This window comes from Eptesicus fuscus, chromosome 11 (assembly GCF_027574615.1).
Source record: "Eptesicus fuscus isolate TK198812 chromosome 11, DD_ASM_mEF_20220401, whole genome shotgun sequence".
Taxonomy (NCBI): domain Eukaryota; kingdom Metazoa; phylum Chordata; class Mammalia; order Chiroptera; family Vespertilionidae; genus Eptesicus; species Eptesicus fuscus.
The window spans coordinates 38,814,939-38,834,951 of record NC_072483.1 but is presented as its reverse complement, the minus strand read 5'-3'; the positions used below and the strand labels follow the sequence as shown (position 1 = coordinate 38,834,951).

At 37.0% G+C, this 20,013-nt stretch overlaps 1 protein-coding gene and 1 long non-coding RNA gene across 3 annotated transcripts in view; one reads left to right on the top strand and one right to left on the bottom strand.

The window, feature by feature from the left end:
* Positions 1-20,013, top strand: part of LOC103283379 (lymphocyte antigen 75) — a 140,376-nt gene that overhangs the window by 39,296 nt on the left and 81,067 nt on the right. For both annotated transcript variants that reach the window (XM_008138647.3, XM_008138649.3), the window contains exons 14-21: positions 6,069-6,150; positions 7,363-7,431; positions 9,700-9,814; positions 15,624-15,659; positions 16,019-16,194; positions 16,839-16,909; positions 17,397-17,476; positions 18,060-18,199. In XM_008138647.3, the coding sequence (XP_008136869.2) occupies positions 6,069-6,150; positions 7,363-7,431; positions 9,700-9,814; positions 15,624-15,659; positions 16,019-16,194; positions 16,839-16,909; positions 17,397-17,476; positions 18,060-18,199 (769 nt within the window). The remainder of the gene's footprint in view (positions 1-6,068; positions 6,151-7,362; positions 7,432-9,699; positions 9,815-15,623; positions 15,660-16,018; positions 16,195-16,838; positions 16,910-17,396; positions 17,477-18,059; positions 18,200-20,013) is intronic.
* The window catches only part of LOC129150690 (uncharacterized), a 41,118-nt gene continuing 39,864 nt past the window's right edge, over positions 18,760-20,013 (bottom strand). The window contains exon 2 of the long non-coding RNA XR_008557411.1: positions 18,760-18,967. This is a non-coding gene — a long non-coding RNA (uncharacterized LOC129150690). The remainder of the gene's footprint in view (positions 18,968-20,013) is intronic.

Here is a 20,013-nt window from a genome sequence, read left to right as displayed (position 1 = left end):
GGTTTCAGGTACACAATTCTATAATACACCATCTGTATATTATAATGTGTGTTCACCACCCCAGTCAGATCTCCTTCCATCACCATATATCCCCCCCTTTCCCTTTTTCTACCTCTCCCCACCTCCTGTGCATTAAGATTTTTAAAAAATAATACTATAACATGTAAATATTTATAATATACTAGAGGTCCAATGCACGAAATTTGCACAAGGGGCTCGGCCCTTGCAGCCCCGGCTTCATCCGGAAGGTCATCCAGAAGGTCGTTCGGCTATCTGGTCTAATAAGCATATTACCCTTTTATTATTATAGATTAAGTGGTTGAAAAAGCAAATTATAAAAGAGTAAAAATTGTACTATTTACATTAAAAAGTAGACTGCAAAAATGCATCAAAAAGATAATTATTATCTCTGGGAAATAAGATTTTGAGTGATTTTCTAAATGTGTGAACATTTTCAACATTTTCTAGATGTGTATTAAATACCCACAGTGTGCTGGGAACCTGATGTAAAATAAAATACCTATGTTTCATAAGTATTCATTTATCAAGCATCTATTATAGAATTTCAGGTATTCTAGAGCTTATTTTCTAGCATTAGAAATTAATGTACAGTCCTGGCTGTTTAGATTGGTTGGTTAGAGTGTCATCTCGATACCCCAAGGTTGTGGGTTCAATTCCTGGTCAGTGCACATGCAAAAATCAACCAATGAATACATAAATAAATGGAACAACAAATCGATGTTTTTCTCTCCCTGTCTCTCTCTCTCTCTGTCTCTCTCTCTCTCTCTCTCTCTCTGTCTCTCTCCCTCTCTCTCTCTCTCTCTCATCAATAAAAATTAAAATTAAAAAATAAATTCAGCCTGGCCGGCGTGGCTTAGTGATTGAGTGTTGACCTATGAATCAGGAGGTCACAATTCAATTCCCAGTTAGGGCACATGCTTGGGTTGCAGGCTCGATCCCCAGTAGGGGTTGTGCAGGAGGCAGCAGATCCATGATTCTCTCTCATCATTGATGTTACTATCTCTCCCTCCCTCTCCCTTCCTCCCTGAAATCAATAAAAATATATCTTTAAAAATAAATTAATATATAAAATTTCATTGCAGAGCAGCTTAAGCTCATTTGAATATACTAACTCTTAGGTTCCTTTTAAGGCGAGTGTTTCTTACCTACTCCCCTCAACCTTGAGGGGTAGATTATAATGAATGCAAAACTCAGACCAAGTCTTTCCACACAAACAGACATTTATTAAACAAGCATTCATTGAAGCAGGCACAAAATGTTTCATACCACCTGACTGGTAAGCTTGACAACATCCCAGCAGTCTGTCTTTTTAGCTGTTTCCACCACTGTCTTGAGTGGCAGGCTTATTTGGGGTAGATGTGACAACATTCTCGAGGTGGGACTCTGTTCTCATTATTGTCAGAGTCATGCAGTCCCAGCCACCTGACCCACAACAGGACATGTGACCATTTGGAGCCCAAGCCCCAGGTCCATTGCCAGTGGTGTAGGAGCTACTAGCCTCACCGGATTCTAATATGCCTCCCTGAAGGGTGAGAGCCTCTAAATATTTTAGCCATTCCTCATTTCTTAAATAAGTTCAGTTTCACCAATGAGTCTATTTCTAATACATTGATTAACAACAAGCTTCTAATTTCACTGCTATAAAACGATTTCTGACACTGACTCTGCTAATTACCAAAGCCTCAAGTGTGGCTTTGAATGACAGATGTCCTTGAGGTGACTGCCTCTAGAACATGGCTGTTCCGTGCCCTGCTGGTCCTCCCTGAAGTAAGAATTTCAGCAGGGTAACTTACAGACCCCCCAGATCTCAAACTTGACACACACATATCATGCTGTCTAGGCTAGAGTATTTTTAAGTAAAATACTGGCATAAATCAGATTTTGAATAACACCAAGCAAGAGGTTACGAAACTAAATGGAACAGGGAGCCATGGGTAAGTACTAAGCAATGAAGTGATAGGTATTTGTGGGAATCAATTGATGGGAAATAGAATATCACATGTGACATAAGTGATCCCTAAGGGCTTCTATATGCAAAATAGATTACATTAAAAATAAAAACTAAAGTCTGAGTGATAAATAAGAAAGCTTTCTTGATTTGTTTCTTAGTTTCTGATCACACTTGCTGAGGCTCCTAACCCCAATTTAAAGAGTGATGCAAGTTTATTATGTAAAATTTGTGAAATAGAAAAATAATAATGAAGAAAATAAAAATCACCTCAAATCCTAGCTCCAAGTTATAAACAGTTAACATTTAGTGTACCACAGAATGTACAATGGTGTGTGTTTTTTCTGACCACAGAAGTAATGCACATTGAATTTAGAAAACAGAAAAGCACAAATAAAAACAACCACAATCCTCTCACTCTTAAGGACTATATTGTATTATAGTCCTACCCCAGCAGCTAACACAATGCCATATTAAGCAGATTGTGTTGTCTGCTTGTGCATTCCATTAATAATGAGATCGTTTGCCCATGCTATATTTAGAAAGACAGCATATTCTAAAAGCAATATTGTGACCATGGGAAGGAAGGAAGGAAGCAAGCCTATTTACATCAGAAGAATGATTCTAAAGCTTATTCCTTGAACACCTTGGCTTTTTATTGCAGGAATTGACCTTTCTCAGTAAGATGTCCACTGCCCAAATTGTGTATTGCATGCCAAAGAGTTAAGTCAGATTACTGCTGTACTTCTCACAATCTACATTCCACATCTCTATTTGTATTTCAATGAAAAGGATTCATGGTGGACCAGTCTTAAAGGCTCTAAGATCTTTGCAACTCTTAATGGCAGCCCACCAGGGAAAGCCATTGTAGAGCAAAAAATAGTCACAGGATTAGAGAAGAAAAGCCTTGTTTGCAATGCCATTGCTGCTGTGTGCACTACCTCCTGTGATGCGGCATGAATGGATTTAGATATAAATCTAGGGTTTTGCAGACTAAGCGCCCTCATCAAATAGTATTTATTAGAAGTTATGGCTGAGATACTGTTTTCCTCAGAAGCCAGATGCAGCAGGAAATTTGGCTGAGAGGGAATTTTCACACAAATACACATATTAACCTTTCACGCAATGCCTTCTCACCCTAACAGTCTTAAACAGTATACTTAGTGCTTGGATTAAAAGAAACTTATAAATAGAGATAAAATTTCAGGAGATTTGAGTCCCTAATTATGGTCAATTTTTTCTCCTCAAATTTTCTAAAATCCACAGTAAAGCTATGCAATGAGTAATGTAATTTCCAATTTCTTCTCTTTATTTGCCTACAGATAAATCAGGTCAAGTGAGAAATAAGCTGTAATTGAGAAAATATTTTCTACCTCTTCTCACACAGGAAAACACACACAAATAGCTACTCTTATATATTTATAACACACAAATGTGTCTCTTAAAATGGAAGCTGAAAACTCTAAATGTCTGGGTTGAAATGAAGTTCAAACTCAGGAAGTAATGAAAATTATAAATTTGGGACAGTAGGGCAAACTCAACTCTCTAGGAAATTGTACTTGAGATACAGCCGAGGAGGCAGAAATGGGCCTGAAGATAGAGGTTCTACGTGGGAAAAAGTGAAGCCAAGAGAAAACTGGGTGGACATGTTGGAGACACATCTCTAAAGAATCTTTGGCAAATAATATTTTATTATCTTTATGTTTGTACTGTTGATTGTGTAAAGAAGAGCAACTACCTAGTGATTATTTTAGGGCAACACAAAATTCTGCACAAATTCCCCAAATTAACCTCCTCTTTATTTCAGCCATCTATTTTTAATTATAATATATATGGCAATTGCCTCAACCCTGTGGTTTAGATATTCAACAATGGGAAGTATGATACATTTGCAAGCCTGGAAGAAAGCTCTGATTAGTTGCAGACACCAAACTGCAAATTCCTCTTACAGCTGCTAAGTTCAAAGCGGACTTAATTGTCTCCATGGAATTTTTTAAAGTCTGCAAATTGGTGATCTTTCTCTATGAAACAATACAATACAACAGTCAAAACTGAAAGGAGGCAGTCCTGATATTCCACTGCAGGAAGCTGAAAGGTTGAAGTTGAAAAGATGAATAGGTGCTTATTGATATTAAAATACAAGGGAATGTTGAGTAAAGACATAAAGAAAAGCAATTATTTTATTAAAAAATAAGGAATTAAATTAAAACTAAGTTTGCTCTAGCCTTTGATTTACTAGCAAATGTTTTAAATGCAGACTTCTTGTATTTTCCAGTGGTCTTATAGCTAGCTGTACCTTCCATATATCCTATATGTTCTACTGAGCTTGAGAGTGAGGATTAATTTTAGATTTTGATCCTACCCTTTCTCTAATGTGTGTTATATTTATATACATATAATATTTCTATGTATATATAGTTATGCAATATAATATGCATTCATATGTAGTGATCATACATACATATGAATCAGAAAGTTAAATTATATGGAAAGAAACAAGCATCACACACAAAAAAATATTACATGGAAAATAGCCTACTTGTTAAGGCCTAGAAAGTGTAATACATTTTACAGAATATTTTCAAATTGGGTTAGAGGAGGAGAAAAATTTTTTAGGGTTATATCACTTCTATTTATATTGGAAGTATCTCTCTGGCTAGAGCATAAATTTCATTGAGGGGGAAAAAATCACTTGTAGTGTATGTCCCTGCCTCTGTGTATTGTTGTTTATATTCTTCCTTGGACTACCTTTCCTTTCTCTTCTCAGCCAATCTGAATACTGGCATACGGTAAACACTCAGAAGACTGTCTTAGTCCTCCCATCTTCACAGATTGTTTAATGACTTCCTGCAGAAACCATGGACCTTTCCTTTCACTGAACTTTTGTAGTGTTAAAAATGTATGCAAATGTCATATAATTTGATGTCTTTCAAACATAGTCTTAAAATTTCTTTGTTCACATATATCTTGTCTCCCTGACTAGTTTATATGCCATTTGAGAATAGATAGTAGGTCTTGTACTTATCTGTATCACCGTTGCATGTACATAACTTGTACATAAAAGTATCATAGTTGCCCGAACTGGTTTGGCTCAGTGGATAGAGCGTCGGCCTGCAGGCTGAGGGGTCCCAGGTTCGATTCCTGTCGGGGGCATGTACCTTGGTTGAGGGCACATCCCAGTGAGGGGTGTGCAGGAGGCAGCTGATCAATGTTTCTAGCTCTCTATCCCTCTCCCTTCTTCTCTGTAAAAAATGAATAAAAATATATATATTTTTAAAAGTATCATAGTTATTAGTGTTAAATATAATCACTTCAGTGATTGCTTAATTATATTGTTCTGCTATAGCCCATGGAGTTTGGCATTTAGAAAATACTTGTTTACTTTAAATTTTAGGGGCAGTGGGAATTAAATAATTGTTAAAGAATTTTGTTTAAGCCCTGACCGGTTTGGCTCAGTGGATAGAGCGTCGGCCTGCAGACTGAAGGGTCCCAGGTTCGATTCCGGTCAAGGGCATGTACCTTGGTTGCAGGCACATCCCTAGTGGGGGGTGTGCAGGAGGCAGCTTTCTCTTCCATTGATGTTTCTAACTCTCTATCCCTCTCCCTTCCTCTCTGTAAAAAATCAATAAAATATATTTTTTTAAAAGAACCTTGTTTAATAAAAATTTAGCCAAATGGTTTGTTCTGCATTTTAAAGAGACAGTATTTGACAGTGCTATAGACAGATGCTTTAAAGAAATGCCATTGTCATATTTAACTGTATCTGATGACATTGCTAATATTGAAACTCTGCAGTAAAAGTTTTAGAATAATCATATACTTTTTTCTTAAGTTCAAAGTGGAATAGTTTTTGCCTTTCATGCAAAGGAAATAACTTAAAATTTAGTTTTAAAAAACTATGGTACTTTTTCACAGCTACCCAAATGTAGGGATTGGTTTCATTTCAGAAAACTTCTTTATATAGCTTAAAACTGCTTTTCCGTTAGTGACAGGTCTTCTGGAAAAACTTACGCTTCCTAAGCATTTTAGACATGTGAATGCTAAGTATTTTTGCCAAAGGCCATGCTCAATTTTTTTTTAACACTTCCTTTTTACATAGTGGCGAGCGATGGCTGTGGATAGGTTTGAATAAAAGGAGCCCTGACTTACAAGGATCTTGGCAATGGAGTGATCGTACACCAGTAAGTTTAAACTTTCTTGTTTGGGGTAATATTGAACTAGTATTTGTTTCAATAACAAGTAAGTTGATTACTAAATAATACATGCACATACCATGCAACCATTAAATTAATTTTGTAGATTATCTTTATTGAAATGGAAATATATTCATAAATATGAAATATGGATAAAACAAGCTACTAACCTCAATTTATTTAAAAAATAAACATATGTTTAGGCTTTCTCTATATAATCCAAATATATAAAAATATAGTTATATAGATACAGTGATCATCTTATACAATTAATTTCTTCTTTTTCTTTGTAATTGTTTTCTTTTTTCATATTTTTAAACAATAAAAGCTTTTACTTTTATTGTTTAAAAATATAGGAGTTATGTAAAAAAGAAACTACCTTGCCCTGACCAGCATGGCTCAGTGGTTGGAGAGTCTGCCCACGCACCAGAGTCGTGGTTTGATTCCCGGTCAAGGGCACTGTTACCTGGGATGTAGGTTGGATCCCTAGGCCTAGTCAGGATGTGTAACGAGGCAACCGATGGATGTGTCTCTCTCACATCTATGTTTCACTCTCCCCCTCTCTCTTCCCCTCCCTCTCTCCCTTCCACTCTCTCTGAAAATTAATGGAAAAAATATCCTCAGGTGAGGATTAACCAAAAAGAAGAAGAAAGCACCTTACTTTAGGAAAATAATTTGTTTGGAGGAACCCTAAAAACTCCTTAAATATTATATCAAATATTTACATTATCCTAAAGAGGAGTTTTAGGTAACACTTATAAGAGCAGATAATTCTCAAATATTTAATATTCACTCCACATCACTGTTGTATATTCTTTCTAAATGTGAAATTCCTTGGCTTTCATTTTCAAATTAGAGCATATCTGAGAATAGTTCACCCAACCACTAGCATTTTAACACATGCGAAAAAAAAAAAAAAGTATTTTGCCAGCCCCTGATTCTGTGACTCCAATTGTGAAATTAATACAACATTAACCTCCACTTTCAAAACGGTCATCTTCCTTTGTTTGGAAACTGATGACATTATGACATTTTCTAAATCCTCTCATGATTTAGCATCCTCAGACAGAAAAGGAAATGAAAAAGTTTTCCTTCCTTGGCCTAGGACCACACTTGAATTATTAAAGCTGCCTAAATTACATCTAAATTGCAAATATTTATGCATCAGTCTTAAATTCTCAAGCCTCTCTGTCTTTGAAGGTGTCTACTTTTATCATGGAAAATGAGTTCCAGCAGGATTACGATGTCAGAGACTGTGCTGCTGTCAAGGTCAGTACAACGATGGGAAATCTGCATGTTTTAACAATAAATCCGGCATCGTGTGCAGTCTGGCGCAGATCCACGGGGTGCCTTTTGTGTGTGGTATTACGTGTGATGGGAGGTAAGAAGTATACACATGGCCCAGCCCTCAAGAAACCAAACTTATACTTAATTTGAGAAGATAAAATTCATATTCAGGAAAGACAGCTCTGTTGCTGTGCAGTAATAAGCCTAAATGAGTGGGCTAAAGAGGGCTAATGAAACTCAGAAGAAGAAACGATTCCTGTAGCCCATTTCCAGAAAGAGGTGGGACTTGAATGAGGCCTTCAAGGAGGGATGGGATTTGGTCAGGTAGGATAGGTTAAAGCTCTCTAATGGGGAAATTTTAAGAGGAAGTGTCGTAAAATCAAGTAGGAGTGGAAGGGAGAAGGTAAGGCAGTGAGGGGGACAGAATACAGATCAAGAAGTCTTAATTGGTGTTGTTTGGAAAACAAAGTTGGGGAAAAGATTGCTGCCTAAGTTTGTACATTTTTGTACATTTTTTTGGTAGGCAACAGAGTATTTTTCAAAGTTTTTGACATGACCTAAAGAGGGAGTGAGAAGACTCATCTTGAGACAGATTTCAAGATGCAACAGATAGGATCAAAAAACATAAAAAAACGAGTTATGCATCTTTCTTTGCAGAATTGATCCATTTATCCATTTCGTAAGTAATATGCCCAAGAAGTCTGTAACACTTTGGAGATACAATTATGACAAAGTATAACACAGTCATTGTCTCCACAGAACTTACAGTCTAGTTAGAGATAAACACAAGTAAGCAAGTAATTACAAGACTTATGGCAGGCAAAGTATAAGTGTTATGCAAGGACAAAGTATATGTTTTATGGGAGAATGAAGACGGTGGTGGTGATACAGCTGTTAATACTTGTTGAGTCATGAGCCAGGCACAGTATTAGGCATGTCACATATATTACTTCACTTAATACTTAAGCAACCTTGTGAGGTAGGTATTATTATTGTATTCATCTTACAAGGAAGAAATTCTAACTCTGTAACTTATGTGGTTACAGAACTAAAATTTAAGCCCACGTGTCTGAGCCCGCTATGCTATGTCTACTATGACTAGGCATTTATGGAAACAGTCAGAAGGAGTACTGGTTTACGGAGAATATAGTACGTTTTAGTTTAGATATTTTGAATCCAACCTAGCAGTAAGAAATATAGTGAGTAGAAACCAAGGTACTAGAATTGGAGGGAAAATGTATATAAAATGAAGTATCAAAGGGCCAATAAGTAGGTTTGGGGGAATTGCCAACACATAAAATGTAACAAGATGAGGAAAAAAAAGAGACATCTAGCTAATATCTTAACTATGTAAGCCCAAAAATAGCTTCAAGAAGGTGATTGACCAGAAATGTTACAGGAAGGTTGAGACAAAGAACTGAGAAGGCCACTGAAAGGCACTATTTTCAAAGTAGCTGTTCCAGTAATAAACTGTATAGTATCAGACCATTTTTATAGAATTCCCAATTTAACACATGAATAGGTGAAAACTTCAGAGAAGCTTGTGAAGTTTCTAGAACACTGATGCAACAGACTGTCTTCTGTTCAGAGTCCCCATATGTGAAAAGATTGAAAAATCTACCAAATAAATAAATAAAAGCCACTGCATCAGGAATAAGGCCAGCCAGGGTCGTGTTCTAGAAGGAGAATCTTACCTCACCGGCCACTGTACCCACAAGAATGCTGGCCTTAAGAAAAAACAGTCCAAAAAAATGATGGATGCTCCTCCCAGGTCGTGCCGTCCCCTTTCCTTTCTCCCCTGCTGGTCAGCCGGAATTTGTGGAGCGCCATCTTGGACCATGTGGAGAAGGACAACATCCTAGGAATGCAGACCAACACCGAAGAAGGAGCCTGGGCCCCTGATGCCAGACTTTTATGTCACTTTTCAGAGATCTATTTTAATACAGCCTAGTGTTTAGAAACCAGTGAACCAATTATTCTTTTCTAGCTTGACCTATCCCAAATTTGATGGTATAAGAGTCTATAATTTCATAACAACAACAAAAAAGCACAATAATTTACATTTTGGACACAAACATGATCTTATGATATATCCCTTTATCAGCCGTTTGCATAGGCTTTTACTGTTTAAACACTGAATTCCATTCATGTACTTTTTCATTAAAAAAAAGTGAGCTAAAAGAGTTAAAAACAGCTTAGTATTTTATAAGGGTTGCATCAATTTCAAAATAATATGCAATCCTCTTTCAGGTCATGCAGAGGCTATGGCGAAGAGGCTGGTATTTCCATAATGACAGAGAATATATTTATTTAAGGCCTTTTGCTTGTGATACAAAACTGGAATGGGTGTGTCAGATTCCAAAAGGTAAGTGGTAGTTATCCCTTTTCACTGTCTTTTTCATGGAGACATTGTAAGAGAGCATCTTAGTCTATAATTATAATTTTTAAAAAACCTTTGAAGATGCAATTAATATATTGAGCTCCATCCTGCCTTATACTATCCCTCCTAGAAGGCTGGATTATTGAAATTTGATGGTACCTTCTCTTTTATCACGAAAGAATTTGTATAGAAGATAACATTTAAAGCTAATTTAGGGTGATTAGATCTTGGAATGAAAGATTATTTTTAAATAAAAGAAGCATTGTGGCAGAGGGAATAATTTGGTTTTTTATTATCCTCACCTGAGGATATTTTTTTCTATTGATTTTCAGAGAGAGTAGAGAGGGGGGAGGAAGAAAGAGAAACATCAATGTGAGAGAGAGACATCGATTAGTTGCCTCCCACACATGCCCCAACCAGGGCCAGGAATGAACCTGAAACCCAGGTACATGCTCTTGACCTGAATCAAACCCACGACCCTTTGGTGTGTGGGGCCAATGCTCTAACCACTGAGCAATGCCAGCCATGGTGGGATCATTTTTATTTTTATTCAAAATGAAGGTAAGTGTGAGAAGAATGAAGTATATGAATCAGGAAATCAAATTCCAGCATTTCCCTGTAATTTTTAGAAATAATTTTCAATGAACTCAAAAGCTGCTAATAGTTTATGTAATTCAAATTCAGGAACTAGCTTGACTAGTATTACCTTTTGGTGACAAAAGGGAGAGAAAGGAGAATAAGTAGATGTCCTTTCTACTAAGAAAATGGCAAGGACTAAAAAGGAAAATCTTAAGATTTTAACTCCCAAATTATTTTAAGTAGATACTAAATATATTAAATTGTTAGTGGTAAATGTAAAGAAAGTTTCAAAATGAATTTCTGAATTGAATCTAAACAGATTATTGAAACCTAAGGTATATCCTCCTACAAGTTCTTAAAGAACCCAAAGATTGCATCATGGGACCACCTATACCGCCTACGAGAAAATTGTTCTTTTTCCTTAAAAAAAGGCCACCATACTGCCTTTAAAAGAACTTCAGACATGACTTTTGATACAGTAGCTTTCAAGTCTCTTTCACAAAGGCAAACTGGCTGCCCATTAATAAAAGGGGAAGTGTGTGTGTGTGTGTGTGTGTGTGTGTGTGTGTGTGTGTGTGCGCGTGCGTGCGCGTGCTGATGGGTTTTTTTTAAAGAAGACATTATACCTGACTTACTCCTGAGTATTGATTAGATCTGAAAGACAAACAAAGAAAAAGCAGTTTGGATACCCTTTAAAGAAGTGGAAGCATAACTAATATGTATAGTTAATTTGGATAAAGTCTCCTGTTTGAAGCACTGGAGAGAGGCTGCCACAGAGAGTCATTGCTCCCTCCAGTGTGCCCTCACTGCTAGCTGCAACCCAGCCTCCTGTTTGGGTGATGGCGCAAACCCGAGTTTACACCTTAGAAATGACAAATCAGTAACCACAGGAAAAATTTACAAAAGCACGTGGTTTTAAATTTCTTTTTCTTTACTGTATATTTATTTATTTTAAACAAGAGAGAAGGGAATTAACTAACTTAGCAAACATACATCAATTAGCCAAATAAATAAGTCTTCTAAATAATCACACCCCTGCTCTCCCCATGAAGAAACAAAATTAAAAACTAAAGAACTTCCTTCTCAGCTCATTCCCAATCATGTGAAGCAATCAATGATTGATCCAAGGTTTAAATGTTATGTTAACTTCCCTTTGGCAGTTTCTAAATTTCTAAGTTATAGTGTGTCACATTCACCTTGTTGGATATTTTCTTGGTTATTAGAGCAACCAAATTTGCTCTGTATTAATCTGTATTTTCTGATTTTCTTCTGTACTAATCCGTATTTTCTGGTTTTCTCAAAGCAGTTCACCTCTTTAGTAGCCTAAATCACCATACCTTTTCTCTAACTCATGCCTTTTTTATTACATGTCCAGCTGGTTCTAATTAGTCCCCTCTTTTCCAAAAGAGATATTTGACAAGCTACAATATTTTAAATTTTTATTTAATTCATTGAGGTGACATTGGTTAATAAAATTATATAGGCTTCAGGTGTACATTATTATATATATATACTCCTCACCCAAGGATATGTGCTTATTGATTTTTAAAGAGAGGAGGGAGAGAGAGAGAAATACCAATGTGAGAGAAAAATATTGACCCGTTGCCTCCAATATGCACCTCGAACTGGATGGAATCCCCAACCTGGGTATGTGCCCTGACCGGGAATCAAACCTGCGACCTTTCAGTGTATAAGACAATATTCCAACCGACTGAGCCACACCAACCAGGCCTATATATACTTTTAAAATATTCTTTTTTTAATTGAGAAAATAATATCAAAAATAAGTCATAGACATGTTTTAGGAAAATGACCTATAAAGCCACTTCCAAAATATAACATTTTAATATTTTTGATACTTTGTACATACACACATATTTGTAATTTTTTAAATTCTTTATTAAGGTATTACATATGTGTCCTTATCCCCCTCATTGCCCCCCCACGCCACCCCCGCTTGTGCCCTCACTCCCCTAGTGTCTGTGTCCATCGGTTAAGCTTATATGCATGCGTACAGTCCTTTGGTTGATCTCTCTCCCTTCCCCCAACCCTCCCCTGCCTTCCCTCTGAGGTTTGACGGTCTGATCGATGCTTCTCTGTCTCGGGATCTGTTTTTGTTCATCAGTTTATGTTATTTATTATATTCCACAAATGAGTGAGATCATGTGATATTTATCTTTCTCCAACTGACTTATTTCACTTAGCATAATGCTCTCCAGGTCCATCCAAGCTGTTGCAAATGGTAGGAGTCCCTTCCTTTTTACATCCATTGTGTAGATGTACCACACTTTTCTAATCCACTCATCTGCTGATGGGCACTTAGGCTGTTTCCAAATCTTAGCTATGGTAAATTGTGCTGCTATGAACATAGGGGTGCATATATCCTTTCTGATTGGTGTTTCTAGTTTCTTAGGATATATTCCTAGAAATGGGATCACTGGGTCAAATGGGAGTTCCATTTTTAGTTTTTTGAGGAAACTCCATACTGTTCTCCACAGTGGCTGCACCAGTCTGCATTCCTACCAGCAGTGCATGAGGGTTCCTTTTTCTCCACATCCTCACCAGCACTTGTCGTTTGTTGATTTGTTGATGATAGCCATTCTGACAGGTGTGAGATGGTACCTCCCTGTTGTTTTGATTTGCATCTCTCAGATGGTTAGTGACTTTGAGCATGTTTTCATATGTCTCTTGGCCTTCTGTATGTCATCTATCTAGGTCCGTTGCCCATTTTTGGATTGGATTGTTTATCTTCCTTTTGTTAAGTTGTATGAGTTCCCTGTAAATGTTGGAGATTAAACCCTTATCAGAGATAACATTGGCAAATATGTTCTTCCATGCAGTGGGCTTTCTTGTTGTTTTGTTGATGGTTTATTTTCTCTTTAGTTTCCATTGCCCTATGAGCTGTATCTGTGAAGATATTGCTTCAGCATATGTCTGAGATTTTGCTGCCTGTGGATTTCTCTAAGATTGTTATGGTTTTCCTGTCTTACATTTAAGTCCTTTATCCATTTTGAGTTTATTTTTGTGTATGGTGTAAGTTGGTAATCTATTTTCATTTTTTGCATTTATCTGACCAATTTTCCCAACACCATTTATTGAAGAGACTGTCTGGACTCCATTGTTTGCTCTTGCCTCCTTTGTCAAATATTAATTGAGCATAGTGGTTTGGGTTGATTTCTGGGTTCCCTATTCTATTCCACTGGTCTATATGTCTGTTCTTGTGCCAGTACCAGGCTGTTTTGAGAACAGTGGCTTTGTAATACAGCTTGATATCTGGTATTGAGATCCCACCTATTCGTTTTTCTTTCTCAGGATTGCTGCTGCTATTCGGGGTCTTTTTTTTTATTCCAGATGAATTTTTGGAGAGTTCTTTCTAGGTCTGTGAAATATGCCATTGGTATTTTAATGGGGATTGCATTGAATCTATAGATTGCTTTGGGTAGTGTGGACATTTTAATGATGTTGATTCTACCAATCCATGAACATGATATGTCCTTCCATCTGTTTGTGTCTTCCTCCATCTCTTTTTCCAGTGTCCTGTAGTTTTTTTAGTCATATTTGTAATTTTTTGTAAAAAAAAAAAATCTTGTATTCTGCTTTTCTTACTAACAAAAAAAAATTTTACAGTTTAGACATAGTATCCCCCCAACACATGATTATAATCAAGAAGGTACACATTTTAAGCAGATTGGCAGCATTGTTGGTTTAAAAAAAAATCCAACATGCAGAGAACTGACTGAGAGAGAAACCAAAGATGCTGGATACACAGGCAGTCTTTTGTATTATGCCCTGGTACAACAACAAAATTAGGAACAGCTATTTTACTCTGTAATTTCTAAGATTCATAAAATGATGACTGGAAATCTATGAGACCTAAAAACACAATGAAGAGGGAAAAGGAAGCAATCCAGCATCCTGGGAGGAACTGCTCTGTGCCTGGAACTGTGGAGGGTGCTTCCCCCGGGCGATCTCACCTGAACTTCACACAGACTTCGTGAGTTAGGAGGTAGAGTCTCACTTTCTATAGAGTAGAACATTGAGGCTCGGGGAGTTAAACAACTGACCCACACATCTCAACACAAAGGGTGTGAGGGCATTTGGACATTGGCCCATCCAACTTCAATCTTTCCTCTGTGTCTATCCAGGAAGCCTGAGTGATTTTCATTGATTTCCTCCCAGTTTTGTCTTTCACCTTCTCAAAAGGTTCGGTACCAGATCATTGCACATTGTTTCCAAGGATATCCTGGGAGACAATAAACTCTACCCACCCAGGTTTACAAAACAATTATTCAAACTGCGTTAGATGGAGAAGTGGTTTCTGAATAACCTCATCCTACAATTGCCAGGGTTCTTTTTCCCAGCCAAGGGCTGGAGAAAGGGCTACGCGTAGATGATTAAGAAGGAGCCCATGGACGAAAGATAGTTTTGAAAGGCATTGGGGGTCAGAGGAGCTTCCAGCTGAAGGAGCTAGAAGGCATTACCCTTGACCAAGGACCCGTGCTTTTATTAAACACAATTTGTCCCAAGGCAAGGTGGAAATATACACTTCAAATGTTACGGTATCAAAGGGTACAGAAACATTATCAGTTTGGGGAATAGCCTATAGCTGTTCAGGTGTTTGGCCAACAGGAGTCAATAAAATGCCCTGGGCTGTCTGGCAGTTAACAATCATCCTATTCAGGTTTGGGGGAAATGCTTTGTAGCTGTTTCCTACATTCCAACAGGTAAACTACATGTGACTCAATCCTGTTGAGCTCCCCAAGCTTCACCAACCTTTTGGTAAAACTCTTGTAATTATTACATGCTGGAATTGGTTCTCGGCATACAATGATGATTATCTTGGTGCATATTCCTTAGTGCTTCTATGTAATATATACAGTAGGTGCATTTCCTTATTTGTGCTTTCTAATTATTAGCTATGTTTGTCCATCTGGTCTTCCTTCGTGACTTTCATGGTATAAGGTGGAGAACTGCTAGTGATACTTTATTAATATTCAACAGATCTGCTTTTTTATTGCCACTATAATAGCTTTAGCGTAGGCCCCACAGAATTCAAATTGAAGTGATCATAACATGAAAGGAAATGGTTCAGCCAGAAGTGGACAAACCTCAGCAATACTGTGAGCCCTCTGTAGATTGAAGACCCTTGACTGATATATGCGATGATCTGTCATTGGACACTAAACTTGAGCCACTTGCTTTCTTCCTCATACAGGTCGTACTCCAAAAACACCAGACTGGTACAATCCAGGTGAGTTAAGAAAACTGAAATTTAGCCAAAGCCGCCTTTACTTTTTCCATAATGCATCTACTTTATTTAAACCCAGGCCTGAGTGACAGTTTCTTCTCTATCACATCTTCAACTGAGATGTATCTCCAGGGAGGGAGGTGATTGGCTGTGGTGGGATGAGGCTACGAGGGTGGATTTGTCTTTCTCTGTGACTCTGAGTGGCAGTCACTGGCTCAGGAGTCCTCAGGAAGCACTGCCCTGCCCAGAGAGAGCCAGGAGTCTAAATGAATTACAATTTTAAAAAGTTTTGAACATTAATCCATGCTTAGAGGGTGCAGTTTGGTTTACACAGTCATAACTCTGATATTCTTTTTCTTTAGAGCGTGCTGGAATTCATGGACCTCCAGTTATAATAGAAGGGAGTGAATATTGGTTTGTCCCTGAACCTCGCTTAAACTATGAAGAAGCTGTCCTATATTGCGCCAGCAATCATAGCTCCCTGGCTACTTTAACATCTTTTGCAGGACTAAAAGCCATCAAAAACAAAATAGCAAATGTAATTTTAAAAGAATGTATTTTTAAATATTGTTCCTATTTTTATATTTATTCCATTAATATTTTTTCAAAATTCTTGCCAAAATCTACAAAAGTTAAATGTTCCTCTCAAGTAAAATTTGCCTAACAACATTCAAATCCCTCATTTCTTGTTAGAAATGTTAATTTTAATTGCTTATGTTTTATAATATTCAACACTAATTATTAATATCAATTTATACAATGAACAGCAATAGATATTATAAATTATCCTAAATCCTTATCACATTTTTTACTAAAAGTTAACTTCATAGTTAACTTGAGTTTCTGTTTCTACTGATAACTAACTTTGCAAAATAGCTTTTTGGAGGAAAAATAATTTGTTCATCTTTATAATTAGTTGCAATAGGACACTATATGTCCAATTGATATATGCCCATAACTATAGCAAGCATATTTTCTATATGCAAAATAGGGCCTTTGAATATACAAAGAGTTTTCAAGCTACTCTTTTGGTAAAAGGACCTGGTTTTTGTAATTTAGATAGCAAAGTAATGGAATGTTTGGAAATCTTAGTGTTTTGTGGTTATGGTGGGATGGGGTTAAATTAAAACTCTCCTAGAAAACTCAGCACATATAAAGATGGATATTTGGTTTGTTTTTCAGATATCTAGTGATGAGCAGAAGTGGTGGGTGAGAACCCCTGAGCAGCCAATAATAGATCGTCATTTTATGTAGTATGTATTATTATCGATGTTACCTTTATAAAGTGATTTGAAAGAAGCAGTCCCAAATTCCCTTTTAACAAATGTATTACCCTTTTAAAAATATATTTTTATTGATTTCAGAGAGGGCGAGAGAGATAGAAACATCAATGATGAAAGAGAATCATTGATTGGCTGCCTCCTGCATGCCCCCTACTGGGGACAAGCCTACAACCAGGGAATTGAACCGTGACCTCCTGGTGACCTTGTGGCTCATAGGTTGATGCTCAACCACTGAGCCACACCTATTGGACTAAATGGATTACTTTTCATAATTAGTTTTGTGCATTAATCCATAAACTGCCTAGATTAGAGAAACCAAGTCCTTTTGCATATTTACATCAAGAATTAAGGGGTATAAAATAATGGCATAAATTTAGAATTAAAATTACTTATAGTAAACACCAGAATTGGACATGTAACTACATTCTAAGTTGTCAAATCTCTCATTTTCTTTCAGCTCAAGACATTCATGGCATCACTTTCCTATAACATTTGGACAGGAATGTCTATACATATCTGCCAGGACTTGGCTTAGCGGTAAAATTAATCCCAAATCCTTTAATGTTGATTATGTAACGTGAAATTCAGGTTCAATTACTAGTTTAATTTTGTTTTCCCTTTGATTATGTGTTTGGTAGCTTTATTTTTTCTGACTTATTGCTAACCACAATAGCACAATTTCCATGTGCAAGTAAAGTTACTTTTGACTGTGAATATTTTTTACTTCCTTTATCCTAAAGTAATTACTTACAAGTAAACTTACCACTTTCGTAACTAATAATCATGTAGACAGATTTGCAAAGATGAACAGGCAGCAGTTCTAAAATATAGTTTTGGTCTCTTTCCCTTTCATTAGCCTCCTTCAACTCTATTTCCCGCCATCGGGAACTGTGGGAACTGTGGTTGTTACGCCATATGTGCGCATTTTTATAGGCAATATTGGTATGCTGTAACCTACTGATATGAATAGTGCTAGAAGACATAAATGGCTAGAGAAGAGAAGGACTATATTTTAACCATCTGGGAATTAATTGAAATAGACTTTCTTTATGACTGGATTGTTTTTAAAATGTACTGGATGGAAAATCTCACCACAGTAATCCTGCTTTTCATTTCTCAGACTTAAATAAACCAGCAGACTGTAATACCAAGTTGCCCTTCATCTGTGAAAAATATAATGTATCTTCATTAGAGAAATATAGTCCAGATTCAGCAGCTAAAGTACAATGCTCTGGGAATTGGATTTCTTTTCTGAATAAGGTAAAAAAAGAGAATTGCTACATTGTGCAAACGATTATTGCTTTCATGATGCTTGTATGGCCAGTGACAGAATGGCAATCCATCAAATAACTTCACTAAGACAGCCTCTGCTTATTTCAATATCTCACCTTAGTCAGAAATCAAGTTAACTCTCAAGTTAGTCATGCCTACAGCTTTCAAAATAGTCTGTTCCTATTCTGTTATTACTCGCACTTAAATTGCTGAAGTTCCAGTATCAACGGATAGTAATACATTGAAGTCAAGACTATCTCTGTGGCATATAGGAAACTGACTTAATTTCTGGCTGATAAATTTTCCCCCTTATGGAAAACATCCACCCAACATCTACTAATCAAACTAGACTAGCATTTCCCAAACTACTTTTTGGGAACTACACATATGCCAACCAAATGTTAATCATTGATCTTGCCTCTAAGGTAGTTTATGATTAAATAGGTTTGGGAAATGCTACATTCTATACTTGTTTCTTTGAGATGCATAATCCATATTGGTATATGTATCTCTTAGGGACATATTTGACTGCTAAAAAGAGAGATAGGTACAGTATTAAAACATTTATTCTATTACATAAAAGAAGTTTGAAGGTAAGCAGCTTGGGGTTGGTATGTAAACTCTACGAATTCTTCAAAGCCAGGCTCCTTTTGTCTTTTTCCTCTGCCATGAGGCTTCTAAGCTCAGGCTCAGGGTATTTTCTCTAGAGTCTTCTAGAAGCCACACAATGACTTGTATGCCCTTAGCCACTTCATTCTGTATGTAAGATGAAATAAAAACATTTTGTTGAATGTTTTAAGGAACACAATTTAGAACATACTACGTCACACTAATCCTATATAATAAAAGTCTAACATGCTGTGTCCGGTTAGCCATTCAACCAATCAAAGTGTAATATGTTAATGATATGCTAAGGCCACTCAACTGCTCGCTATGACGTGCACTGACCACCAGGGGGCAGACAGTCGACCAGTCGCTATGATGTACACTGACCACCAGGGGGCAGACGCTCCGACCTGTAGGTTAGCTTGCTGCTGGGGTCTGGCCTATCGGGACTGAGCAAGACAGGCCGAACATGCCCTGGAGCCCTCCCACATCCCTCCCCAGCCCAAATCATGCACTGGTGGGGTCCCCTGGCCTAGCCTGCACCCTCTCGCAATCCAGGACCCCTTGGGGGATGTCGGAGAGCCGGTTCTGGCCCAATCCCACAGGCTAGGCGAAGGGACCCTACTGGTGAACGAATTCGTGCACTGGGCCTCTAGTATGATTATAACATCAAAAAGAAAAAGGACATGTGTCTGACAGCTAGAAACATCTGTAGTAAAGCTGAAATATTAGGGGTATATTTTGATTTTTTTAAAATTAGAACAGTCTTTTCCCCCCAAAGTACTGGTACTAAGTTTACACAGTCGATGTAAATTGAATCAAAATATTCTGCCAAGGGACAGGGAAATAATTTCTTTTTTAAATGATTTCTTTTTATATATAAGGAGGTGATGATTAAGAATACAAACTTTAAAATCACATGTAATGGGGTCTAACTGCTGACCATACCATTTTATGGCTATTTCACTTATGAGTAAAGTTACTTACTATACCTGTGCCTCAGTTTCCCCAGTTGTGAGAATTAAATGAGATAATATTATACAAACTGTTTAGCACAGAGGAAGCACTCAATAAATGGGAGATATAAAAAGTAGTTCAAAGACCACTCTTCATTTGTTTATATAGGGAGTGTAGATCTGCATTTTTATAGTACTACTTTATAAATTTCCATATCTGTGAGATACAGACCAAAAATT